At 42.2% G+C, this 13847-nt stretch overlaps 1 protein-coding gene across 1 annotated transcript in view; it reads left to right on the top strand.

The window, feature by feature from the left end:
* The window catches only part of LOC115084320 (anterior gradient protein 3-like), a 73435-nt gene extending 63396 nt beyond the window's left edge, over positions 1-10039 (top strand). The window contains exons 6-8 of the mRNA XM_029589032.1: positions 296-359; positions 8116-8199; positions 9387-10039. Of these exons, the coding sequence (XP_029444892.1) occupies positions 296-359; positions 8116-8199; positions 9387-9436 (198 nt within the window). The 3' untranslated portion in view covers positions 9437-10039. The remainder of the gene's footprint in view (positions 1-295; positions 360-8115; positions 8200-9386) is intronic.
* Positions 10040-13847: the final 3808 nt, after the last annotated feature.

Genomic DNA, 13847 nt, shown 5'->3' with positions numbered 1-13847 from the left:
CCTGCTTAACTGCGGAAAATCCACATTATGGTCATAGGGCAAACTTATGTACATAACTCCTAATTTACTCTGAGCCTATTACTTGTCCTGTTTATCCATAAGGTAGTAAAGTCAAAGATCATACAAAACATTAATGGCTCATCATAGAATAAAATATAGGGTCCTTTTTTCTACACAAAATTGTTGCAGTGACTTAGTTGCTCTCAAAAACTGATTTTGAAAAGTATTTGTACACAGATTAGGTGTTGACTAATTTATTTTCATTGTTAATGTAGCTTTGTCTGCTTGTTTTCAGCATGAAACCTCAGATAAGAACTTGTCACCAGATGGACAGTATGTACCTCGAATAATGTTTGTTGGTCAGTATAAAATATATCTTACTCTCTTTATTTTCGGTGTGCATAATTCTTTTCTGTGGAAACTTTCCCTGGCAGAAGCTGCAGGGAATTAATTCTTTATGCAAAAGATGCACTATTTCAGTATTGTATAGGGATATGCTTTGTTTGAAATGAATCAAAAGAAAACAAATTGAAATGAATTGAAAGAAAAATGAATGAAATTTAATTTGCATTTTGTTTTCTTTACTGAGTAGCCACCAGCCCTGGCCTGAACTCCCACCACTCCTTGCTCCATTGCAAAATTTTTAAAAAATCCAAGGCCGTAAGGGTCTGCCGTCCTCCTCCAGATGCCTCTAACTTCATCACTGGATGTTAAAATCCAAATGGGGTAGGAATGTGTGGAGATTTTTTTCTAGATACAAGGTCAACATGATAAAGCAAAATATTGTCAGCATTTTATTTTAACGACCAATCACAGTTACATCTCTACATTTTATTCAAGCAACATATACATGTGGCAATCCCAGAGGTGTTCTGCTTTTTTCCTTCCCAGACATTCAAAAATATATTTTTCATCCCCATAAAATAAGAAGCATTGCAATTTTGCTCTGACCAGGCACTAGGTGCAAATTTAAAATTGCCCTGGTTTCCAGACAGCATGATTGCAACATTAAATCATTAGACAGTAGCATGCAGAAACAGCATTCTTAACCTGGCTTAAATCATTTCTGTTGTGACACTCATTTAGCTGGCCTACTCAGAGATCCAAGAACATCTGAGGTCCTAAACTTGAGGGCCCTTTTTCTACTCAAATTCCACAGATGGAAGGAAAAAGTTCAAACAATGGATCAATGTATGGGCAGTAGCTGGGAGGGTGATATAACCGAGAAGGAGGGAGATTATCACATTTTTTTTCCCACTTCAACCTTTTGTCCTTCAATATGCATGTGCTCATTGACTACATAGCATATAGAAACTGATCTTGATAAGTTTGAAGTATTCAAATAAGACAATACCATTTCTGAGAGAAGGAGAAGTTATAGATATGAATCTGTCACAGGTTCTGAGATCTGAGCACACTACCCCAGGAATTGTGCAGGTCTGCAAGACAGGACACTGGGCTGGTCAAAGGTTTGTCTTCTGCCTATCCAATCTCCTCCCCCACAGGTTGAGCCCATGGGTTCCAGGGGCCAGTAGGTCTTTGCTATGGCAGCAGTACATCATGATGAATCTGGACAGGCTGGAACAAGACTAGACAGGCTGGATTAAGGCTGGACAGAATGGAGCAAGGCTGCAACAGGACATTGAGCTGGGACTGGGACTAAACACCAATACAGACAAGATGAGGTACTGAGCAGCGACTGGGAGAGACACAGGCAAGACAGGATACTGGACAGGAATTGAAATTAGATACAGGATGGGGCAAAACAAGGAGTGAATACCAGGAACTGGTCTGGGTTGGGCATGGCAAGACCAAACAGGTACAGGACAGGATAAGACAGACTAGGATAGGACTGGACAAGGACTAGGCAAGACAACACAGAGCAAAGAACATAGAAGCCCGAAGGCAGCAAGGCTGGAGGCCAGAAGGCTGCTAGGAAAAGGCCCAATGACTACTAAGCAAGGTAAAGCCTAGATAGGCCACAAGGCAAGGAGCAAGGAACAAGAATGTACAGAGGCCACAAGCCAAGGTACAAGACTAGAGTGGCCAGGTTAGAGAGCCAAGGGTGACTTCATGAAGAGGCAAGGTATTTTTGGCAAGGCTGGATTAAATAGGACTGAGACTTGGGCATGGCGAGAGCAGCGAGGAGGAGCTTAGCAAGGCTCATAGAGAGGCTCACTGAGGACTCCTACTGGTGGGGAGGCATCACAACAGTCCAGATCAGGGCATGGTGAGGCTGCGCAACAGGCAAAACCATGACAGAATCTATATCTTTAATTGCTTCACTTGGGCTCACCTCCAGTTTTGAGGTTTCCATGCTGCTGCCTGCCTGCACTCTATTCATTTATATCAGGATTGGCCAACTCTGATTCTCGAGATCCACAAACAAGCCAAGGTTTCAGGATATCCACAATGAATATGCATGAGAAAGATCTGCATGCACTGCCTTCATTATAATCAAATCTATCTTTTGCATATTTATTGTGTGTGTATCTTCAAAACCTGGCCTGTTTCTGGCTCTTGAGGACTAGAGTGTTGCTGCATGGCAGGGTCGGGCCCGTGTTCCTTAGCAGCAGCAGGAAGCCACTTCTCTCGGTCGCGGTCCACCTTCCCAACACGAGCCCCATTGATGCCGATGATCCTCCTCTCCCCGCAGCTCGGACGCCGCCCAGCTCCTCCGGCAGAGGTCCTCCCACTAGGCACGTGCACGTGCCTTTCTCTGTTTCTTAAACGGCCTGCAGCAAGGAAATGCTGCCAGCCCTCCCTGGCGACATCATCCCTGCGACTGTACATAGGGCTGGATCTGGCTTCCAGCCTTTGCCTTAACAACAGGTCTATTTGCTTCCTGCAATCTGCATGTTATTCCTGAGTTCCTTCCTCATTCCTGCCCTCCTCGTTCCCTCTGCTTGTCTTTTGGCTTTGACTTCGGACCGGACTTGACAACGAGCTACGCCACCTGCCATGACCGTTGCCTGGACACCAACTACAAACTGCGCTACCTGCCTTTCCTCTGGATTTCCATCTTGTGGAGGCCCCACATAAGTCCAGCCTACCCTGGTACCTGAGGGCCCAACCTGAGGGGAACGTGGGCTGGTGGTGGTGAAGATCCAGCAGGGTCTTTGCTAGTCTTCCGCCTCACCTACCGACAGTGGGGACTTGTGGAGCCCCTCCCCACAGGTGGCGACAGCTCCCCCTCGGTTCAAGGGTTCACCCCCAGAACATGGATTTGGTCACCTCAGATTTATTTTCTCATTATCAATCAACTGCTGTATCAGACTCAAAACTATTCTATCTTATCAAGAAACAAAAATTTGTCTCTTTCTGAATTTGTTCTGAAAATAATGGAAACTTTGTTGATGCCTCTGTCACATGGTTTCAAAGACCTTTAGAATTGCCTCAATGTATACTATATCCCAGAGGTTCTCAAACCAGGCCTGGGGATCAGGTTTTCAAGATATACGTAGTGAATATGCTTGAGGTACATTTGCAGGCACTGCCTCCATTGTATGCAAATCTACCTCATGCATTTTCATTGTGGATATCCTGAAAATCTGACTGACTAGGGTTGAGAAGAACTACAGCTATCGCCTATCTTTTGCATTGTAAATGTAACAATATGTTTAATGTTTTAGCATTTGGAGTGCAAAAACTTATAGCTTTAATCCACAGAATTGCTTCTAAATTGTCTAGATTAAGGTTCCTACTAGTGTGATATCCTTTGGGATTCATGTACTTTATCATGGGGAATGTTCCAATATTGGCAGGTTCCTAAGGAGCAGTGTTAGCTAAGAGTAGCAGGATGGTTCATCCCCAGTAAGAGCAGTGCCATAAAGAGTGACTCCAGGAGTCACAAGGGGGATTCACAAGATTCTGAAGAGACCAGGGAGAACAGCCAAGGGACTATGCTCTGCTCTGCTCTGGGGCTCTTGAAGCCACAAGAAAGGGAGATTTCCTATAAGACTGGTCAAATGTGAAGAAAGGGAAGAATCCAATCTAGAAATAAAGGGATGGGCTACTTTTTCCAAGCCTACCACTAGTGAGTAAGTAATTAAGAATAAGATACAAAGGGGATTCTGCACTTTTCTTTCTAGTGCTGAAGAGACAAATATCTTTTTGAGAAGACACAGGGTTCCTAGTGGTGCTGAGCTTCACTTAAGAAGTACAAGGAATCAAGCCTGTATTTTGGTTGCCTGTGGAACTTGAACTTTATCCTGTTTTAAGTTTTTGTACTCTTTTCTGTCTATTGATTTGTGTAAATATTGAGACTTTTTATTTATTTATTAAACTTTGCTTTTGTATGAAACACTCTACCTTGAGTGTGGACTAGTTATTTTTCAAGTATGATCCCCTATAGGTTACCTTTCCCCTGTAACAAAATCCTTGTCTCCCAACCCTCAATGAGTTGTTCAATGCTCAGCAGGACTGGGAAAAGTGACCCCCTTCCCAAGGAGGGTGGAGGGGATTATAAAGGTATGGCCTATACAGGAGTGGATAATATCCCAAGTTAGAAGGCTTGGGATATTACTAGGTTCTGAATTATCTTTCTCTGCTCATATCAACTCTGTTGTAAAATCCTCATTCTTTAAGCTAAGGATGAATAGGCATTTGTGACCTTTTCTGGAATTTGAGACCTTTCACATCATCACACAATCCCAAGTATTAAACAACTTAGATTACTGTAGCAATACAAGTTATCTTTGCAACTCATTCAGAACGCTGCAGCTCACATTATAAGCTCCTTATCAATGCGTGAACATATCTCCACTAGTCTCATATCCCTTCATTGGCTACCTCTGAAATGGCAGATAAAGTATAAGACTCTGAATTTAATATACAGAATGCTACATAATGATTCCAAATGCTGGACCAGCTGGATACTCAGAATTTACAGGCTTGCACATTCTCTTTGTTCAGAAGGAAAATGTCTCCATGAGATCCACACTGTCAAAATGGCAAAACCGGAGCCAGAACTCTCTACCTGATGATATCAGGACGATATGCAGCACTATTCAATTTAAAAAGACCCTAAAAACTCATTTATTCAAACAAGCATATGGTTTAGATTGCGTGCTCCATTTTCAGGCCCTCGCAGTCATGACTATTATTGCAGGTTTTTCTTTTCGTATTGTGCTTTGTATTTGTTGAATATGAATGCTGTTTGTAAGTCACCTTGAAATGGTTCCCTGAAAGTGTGACTGATACATTTTAATAACCTTGAAACTTAAACTATTTTTCTCCAACAGATGGCAGCAATTTTATCTTTGCTTCTAGGTATCCCCTCTGTACTCAGCATGACTGGGAAGTGTGATGCCTTCCCAAGGGGGGTTTTACAGCAGCAAAATTATTTACAGAAAATATAAAATGCTGACACTGATTTTAAACATTTTCACCAGCAGGGAAAAGGGAGTTATATTGCTTTTGCTTAGTTCACCAGAGAGATCCTACCTCAAGTACTGTGTTTATTTTTGGAGGTTATACTTCTGTAAGGACACTGAGTGGAAGATCTACTAGCAGAAGGACTACTAAAATGTCTCAAGGCTTGCAATACAAATGCTACACAAAGTCAGGGAGAGACTTAAAGACCTCAAAATGTACTTGGTGGAGGAAAAGAAGAAAAATGACAAATATGATAGAAAAATCCAAGTTTTTAGCAGGCTTCATTAAATTACAAGAAGGGGGCACTATCCTCAGAAAATGCAACTGAAGGCCAAAGGCTCATGATCTGAAATAGCCCACTAGCAGAGGTGGAAGGAAACAAAAGCCTTGACAAAATTTAAACATGCTTGGGACATGTTTGACCTCATAAACAGGCCGATACAGTACAGTGCGCACATTTTACTTTCAGAAATTAGCACCTACCCAAAGGTAGGCGTTAATTTCTCTGGGCACCGGGAAAGTGCACAGAAAAGCAGTAAAAACTGCTTTTCTGTGCACCCTCCGACTTAATATCATGGCGATATTGAGGTCCTAAAAGTTTAAAAAAGTAAAAAATTAAAAAAAAAAAATGTAAAATGGGCCTGCGGCTGGCGGGTCGAAAACCGGATGCTCAATTTTGCTGGCGTCCGGTTTCCGAACCCGTGGCTGTCAGCGGGCTCGAGAGCCGATGCCGGCAAAATTGAGTGTCGGCTGTCAAACCCGCTGACAGCTGCCGCTTCAGTCAAAAAAGAGGCGCTAATTAAAATAAATTAAAATACTGTATTGCGCACACAGGAGAGTGGCCTGTGCATGCGCCGGTGTTACGCTTGGGCTCCGGTCAGGAGGCGTGAACACCACCCAGCAGGGTGGCTCCAGGTGGAGAGAGACAGGAAGCTAGAAACAGTGTCTGGTTCCAGGCTGGGTCAAGGCAGGCAGCAATAAGCAGTGTCTAGTTCAGGCTGGGTCAGAGCAGGCGGCAAGGAGCAGAGTCTAAGTTCAGGCTGGGTCAGGGCACAGTAAGCAGGGCAAGGCAGGTCAGAAGGCCCGTAGGCCACACACACACAGAAGGCCCGTAGGCCACACACCATAAGCGGGGCAAGGCAGGTCAGAAGGCCCGTAGGCTCCACACACACAGACAGAAGGCCCGTAGGCCACACACCATAAGCAGAGCAGGGCAGGTCAGAAGGCCCGTAGGCCACACACACACAGAAGGCCCGTAGGCCACACACCATAAGCAGAGCAGGGCAGGTCAGAAGGCCCGTAGGCCACACACACACAGAAGGCCCGTAGGCCACACACCATAAGCAGAGCAGGCAGGTCAGAAGGCCCGTAGGCCACACATACACAGAAGGCCCGTAGGCCACACACCGTAGTCAGGGCAAGCAGGTCAGAAGGCCCATAGGCCACACATTCACAGAAGGCCCGTAGGCCACACACCGTAAGCAGAGCAGGCAGGTCAGAAGGCCCGTAGGCCACACATACACAGAAGGCCCGTAGGCCACACACCATAGTCAGGGCAAGCAGGTCAGAAGGCCCATAGGCCACACATACACAGAAGGCCCGTAGGCCACACACCGTAAGCAGAGCAGGCAGGTCAGAAGGCCCGTAGGCCAGGTGAGAACAGCGAGGAAGGAGGCCCGAAGGCCGCGCAAGGCAAGGAAAGGCCCGAAGGCCGCACAGGGCAAGGCAAGGAAAGGCCCGAAGGCCGCGCAAGGCTAGAGCAGGGAGCCCAGGTGAGCTCGATGCCGAAGCACCGAGGCAACTGTCAGGCAGGGTTATAAGGGCACACCCAGAGCATAGAGTGGACATAGGAGATGGACTGGGCCTGTCAGGAAAGCCAGCACTAGAGGGACCCCTGGTGGTGAGGCGGTAGCACAGCAGCCACAGCCGTAACAGCCGGGAGAGCGGGCGCTTGCCCGCTCTCCCGCAATTTTACTGTATCGGCCCATAAGTTACTGTACTTGTCAAGGTATAAAATGTGCATCATGTTGTAAACTGTAAACTTGGAACGACAGAATATAAAATGGCTAACTAAAATAAATAAATAAAATATACAAAGGGCAGTTGTAAGAGCAGGGCTGGGTGAGAAGTAGGGTAAAATAAATGGAGAGAGCATTGCTATAGTTATGAACTTACACATCCACCATGGTAGACGACCAACAAAGGGAGATAACAAAACTAACTTGCACACTGCAGTGACACAGTTGCCTTGAATTCCCAGGGGCAGGCAGCAGAGTCCAGTAGCATGGAGCAGTAGTACCTTGACCTAATCGGGGAGAGGGAGGATGGCAGGCATCCTAGAATGGGCAATAGGTTTCCTTGAATACAGTGCCTGGCTAAGGGTAAAAAGCATAAGGAGCAATGTCCTACAGGTACTCAGGTAAGCACATGTAGCACCTGTCTTTAGCTAGAGCAGGGTCGGCAGGAGCTACTGAATAGACAGGGGAGGTCAAATTGTTCTTATTTGCCTGCATCTAATGTACACCTTCTTTTATTTTTTTTTAGATTTTTTTTAAGTTCTTTTAATTCTAATTTTTATTTTATTTATTTATATTATAATTTTATATGATTATATGACTGTTTTTGTCTTGAACCATTACAATTGAATACAGAATGATGGTACAGAAGTTTAATAAATAAATAAATAAATAAATAAATAAATACTTGATAATATACGATTATTATTACTATTATTTTCAGATCCTTCTCTAGTAGTAAGAAATGATATCACTGGAAGATATTCTAATCGACAATTTACTTATGAACCAAACGACATGCAACTGCGTAAGACTTCAAACCTATTTAGTACTTCAGAACAGAATAGAATGGCAATGATTTTGTAATTTTTATTTTATAATATGAAGAGAGATGCATTGTTTTGTCCATGCACTTGTGGAGTTAAGATTTTTCTCTCTATTATCCAAATAATACTGACTAGTGTTGAGTGGGAAAGACTGAGGCTCTTTGTTCATGTCAGACTCAAGGAAAACTATGAGAGGTAGATATTCGGCAGTCCAGTAAACAGGAAGGATATCCGGGTAGTTACATCCAGAATATACCCAGATTAGTGTTCTGCTGAAGTTTCCCAGGTGGCTTTAGGACAACCACTATTCAGAACAGACTTCCTTGGCTCTCTCTAGCTGGGTAGCACTGAACATCAATACTTCCTGGCTAAAGTTTAGCACCATCTGCCCAGTGCCACCTCTTCTTACCCCAACTAAACTTTGTCAGGGTAATGAGTTACCCGGATCAAATGTAGCTGGGGGAATGTGGGAAAATATTTAAGTCTCAGGTTTTCTCCAGGTAACCTGAAAGTTACCCGGAAAAACCCTTTGAACATCGACCTCTGAATAGTTAAATCCCTTGAAAGGGCTTGGACAAAATATAGTAAAGCTTTAGCTTATTTGTATTCTGTTTAAAGAAGTTTCTTCTTTCTTTTTCGCTAGCGCCCATTATTTGTGCCTTTGCTCAGTTCAGTTTGTTATTGCTCACCTCAAAAGTGGGGGGTCATTACACTGATAGCTACACACGGTCCCTTCCAACTAAGCAAGCTCACAACCTGCTTCCATCTTACAAGTCAATGAGCTGGGGGAGCACATTTTGTTTTTAAGAAGAGATCTTTAAGTGACATTAGAAAAATAAAGCTAGTATTTTTTAAAATTGTGTACTTATGACAAAAAAAACATTTTGCTAGAAAACCAGAATTTATTTGCCTAGTTTATCTCACCATTGAGCATCAAAATGTTTGATCATTTTCCCAAGTGTTCTGTTAGAATTAGTAAGTGAACCATTTTTCTTATGGTAAATCCAATTCTTTAAAGAAAACACAGCAGTAAAAAGGTCTTTAGGAAGAAAACTTTGATTCTATAAAACATTATGTCTATAAAAAACAATGTACTTGACCATACTGACAAATGTTTCTATTGCAGATATCAATATAACAACTTCCCTTACTTTCTTGTTTCTTTCAGTGAAAGAGAACATGCAGAAGGCCAAACGACTCCTTCAGACTGAACTATAAATTGCAGTTCACCCATCTCCAAGAAGTTAAACGTTGCCAAGCACACAACAGTCATCAAAATATACTCTTCTGTACTGTGCACTGAGCCAATTATTGTCAGAGTACCATATTGCTTTTTTATCAGGTCAATGCAGAAGAGACAGTAATGTGACAGTGGATTTGACTATCTACCGCCGCCCATTTCTGTACAATTTGTATGACTTCTGTCCCTCCTGTTCAAACTCCACCTATGTCATATCCCTCACCCCTTCAAAGAACTTGCAAAATCCCTACCTGCCTTCAGATATCTAGCAATATCTACACATCTAATTGCACTGTATGTAGCAACAGTAGTTACATATAAACATAGAATATGTTGGTAGATAAGGACCACTGAGTCCATCCAGCCTGCCCATTGTGCCTTCCTATACTGTGCTATCACAAATCCTACTCAGCATAGCTCTTATCACTTGATGTCTTCTTCCTTTCTCCCATATTAGGTGTGATACATTATTTTAACTTACATGGACTATTGGTTAGGTATTCATAGCACTAGTAAGAAACAGTCTATGCTCTTTTGCAGACAAAATTATTTCTGTTTAATACAATTTAGTACCAAATGAACTGACAGTGTACATCTTTTCTTCAATAGGAGCACTTGTAGTTTGGCTTAGTGGGAGAAAATCTTTATTTCCTGACGTCACAAACCTTTTGTCCCACTAATATCTGTAGGACAGAGGGGAGCTTTGTGTACCCAAACTGAAATTTAAGAGATAGGTCTTAAATATTTCTTATACCAAGGCTCCTTCTGGCATATTGAAATAAGGAGCCATAAATCCTGCAGCTAGAGTGATCAGGGTTAGCCAGCTAAGTTATCCAGCTAACTCTGAATATTGGAGTTTCCTGGATAATTTAACTAGCTAATTTAACTTCTTTTAGATATGTCCACAGAATGTTCCTAAGTTATCCAGCTAAAGTTTAGCCAGGTGAGTGCACAAAATATTGAAAAGTTGGCATTTAGCTGGATAATTTATGAGTTATCCTGCTAAATGACTTTCAGTATTGACCCCTAGGTGTCACTCATGTGATAATGTCTCCAAATGGGTCTGTTTTGCTTGTGCCATTACAGGAATAAACCTCACTCGTAAGCCAGAATAAGTTGGGTATGATCTCAACCTCTCAAATTTACTAGCAGTGTTCTTTTTAATATTGGCATTGTGCCAGAGAGAGCTTCCTTCTGAACCTCATAGGGTGCAATATGTACAGGCCATCTATAAATTCAGCACTGGATGTTGCCTGACAGCTCTAGTGTGATAATGGAGGTTGTGAATGCTGCAGAAGAAGCTTCCCCAACCAGTGGCATCTCTAGACAGAAATATTTGGGGTGGTGACAGGTGGACAAGCCAAAATGACATTTACTCATATCACACCCCTGCCATTAAATTGGCAATAAAATATGTATAAAAAAATGTGCCAAGGTCCTTCTATGCAATAAAATAAAAAACCAACAGTTTCAATCTCCCAGAAAAACAACTATTAAAATGATTTTATAACCTTATTCAACCAATTCTTCTGTATGGATATGAGAGTGAAGTCTAGAGTCTGTAAAAGAAGGGACAGAATCTTGATAGAAATCCCACACCTCCAGTTCTGTAACACAGTCTGCAGCACAGAAAATCCCCACAATGGACCTAGGTTATTGACCCTTACAACTTACCACACAAAAATAAAACTTTCAAATTCTTCTGTCTCCTCAGTAAGAGCAACACAAATACCTTCCACTACCAGACACTTTGTGAAGTAACATAAAACTCTAACAAAACAAAACTTAGAACATGTATAGTAAACCAGTCACACAGTAAGAGCACTAACTCCAAGAACCCAAACAGTAACAATCCTACTTATGAAGAGGTCCTAAAACACCAATAAATCTATTAGAAAAATAGAACAACTCAGGCTGCTATAGATCCTTATACAGAAACTACACACTAGCAGAATACCTCACCTCAGTCACATATGAAGATCACAGATAAACCCCCACCAAATAGAATAAGCAGCATATAAAGTATAAATAGAATTGTGCAGTCAAAAACTGAACTGGAAAGCACAAGCCAGATTCTGTATGTAGTACAAAAATGGAAAAACAGAAACATCATTATTCCTCATAAAACAACAAAATCAAGAAATATATCAACCATACTAATAAAAAGAATAAATATTTTAAAATACCTGACAAATAGAATAACATCTAAAAATTAAAAACTCATTCAATTTTTTAAAAATTTACCAAACGCCAGTAAATTATTTCAAAAACACAGACATATCAAATAAAATTCAATAATTAAAACTAACAAGGATAAAAAAAAGTCTTGCTCTCCATACCTGGTAACTTTTTATTTCCAGTCTCCCTGAGATTAGTTTCAGAGTAGGAAGGTGCACAAACCTTATCCTCTCTCTCTCTCTCTCATGCATACACCATGTTCATTCTCTCTCACACACACATTCCCACACACGCTCACTTTCTGGCTTTTTCCTTCTCACTCATGTGCACAAGCCCTTTCACACTCAGTGGCTTTCTCTCCCTCACACACACACAGGCTCTCTCATACTCAGTGGCTCTCTATCTCACACACATACATACAGGCTCGCTCTCTCTTTTTCTCTCACATACACACAGGCACTCTCACAAACAAACACAGGTTCTCTCATACATACATACACACACAAATTCAAGCTTTTTTCTTTCTCATACACAGGCTCTCACACATAAACACACAGGGGTTTTTTCTCCTCTCATTCACATACTCATGCTCTCTCTCTCTCACACACACAGTCTTTCACACATACAGGCTTGCTCTGTCACTCACACAGGCTTTCTCTCACATTTACATAGGGCCTCTCATACACAATAGACTCACATTCTTTCTCATACACATACAGGCTCACATATTCACAGAGGCTCGTACACCCACAGGATCTCTCTTCCTCTCTCTCTCTCTCTCTCTCTCTAACACACACACACACACACAAATACTTATAGGCTCGCTCTCTCTTACACACACATACACACACACACACACACAGGGTCTCTCTCAAACAGGCTCTCACTTATATATATACATAGGCTCTCTCTTTTACATACATTTACATACACACAGGCTTGCTCTCTTTCTCTTTCATATATACACAGGTTCTCACTCTCTCTCACACACACATACAGGCTCACTCCCTCTCTCATAGATACGCAAGCTCTCACAAAAACATAGACTCACTGTCTCTCACTCTCATACACACACACACACACACACACAGGCTGGCTCTCTCATATACACACAGATTCTCACACATACAGGCTGGCTCTCTCTTTCATATACACAGGATCCCTCTCTCATACATACACTCTAATTGTACTGCATGTATAAGATAATTTTACAAGAGGTTTATGATTAATAAGTTTGATAAATGGAAGCTGTAGTTGATAATACTAATTACTGCCAGTCAATAAAAAGGATTTCCTATAGGTACCTATATTTAAAGAAAATACAACTTCAAGTCTTTTAGTCTGTTCACTTTTATTTATTTTATGTAAAGTATCTTGTCCCAGTCACATCTTGTACCTCAGTGAGTGCAGTACCTAGGAAGCTAGAAGACTTTGTAATCCTTTGCTGGGGTGTTTGCTGATTCCCTAGGGACAAAAAAGTTATTATTCTTTGGGGCTGCTTTTTCATACTATTCCCTCTTATTTCAGATGTCAAGGGGGAGAGTTATTGCTGTGATGGGGGAAGGAAATCCTTCTTCCAGGTGATGGAGTGTTTCTCCTTATGTGCGTGTATTTCCCTGGTGCTGTACTCTCCTCAGGAACAGACAGGCTGGACACAGACCGGGTATTCAAATAAAATTTACTGATTATGTCCAAAACATCGATCACTATCCCACATACGTTCCACAAATGAAACTGTGCATTTGAACTATTTACTAGGGATGTGAATCGTGTGATCGATCATCTTAACGATCGATTTTGGCTGGGGGGGGAGGGAAATCTGATCGTCATGGGTTTTTTTGTTAAAAAATCGTAAAAAATCATAAATCGGGGGAGGGCGGGAAAACCGGCACACCAAAACAACCCTAAAACCGACCCCAACCCTTTAAAACAAATCCCCCACCCTCCCGAACCCCCCCCAAAATGTTTTAAATTACCTGGGGTCCAGTGGGGGCGTCCCGGCGCGATCTCCCCACTGGACCCCCCCACTGGACCCCAGGTAATTTAAAACATTTTCGGGGGGTTCGGGAGGGTGGGGGATTTGTTTTAAAGGGTCGGGGTGGGTTTTAGGGTTGTTTTGGTGTGCCGGTTTTCCCACCCTCCCCCTCCCCCGATTTACGATTTTTTGACGATAAATCAGGGGAATTGCTATTGTATCGCGGCTCTAACGAT

This window comes from Rhinatrema bivittatum, chromosome 2 (assembly GCF_901001135.1).
Source record: "Rhinatrema bivittatum chromosome 2, aRhiBiv1.1, whole genome shotgun sequence".
Lineage (NCBI taxonomy): Eukaryota > Metazoa > Chordata > Amphibia > Gymnophiona > Rhinatrematidae > Rhinatrema > Rhinatrema bivittatum.
The sequence above is the reverse complement of the archived record's forward strand: the minus strand, read 5'-3'. Positions and strand labels throughout refer to the sequence as shown.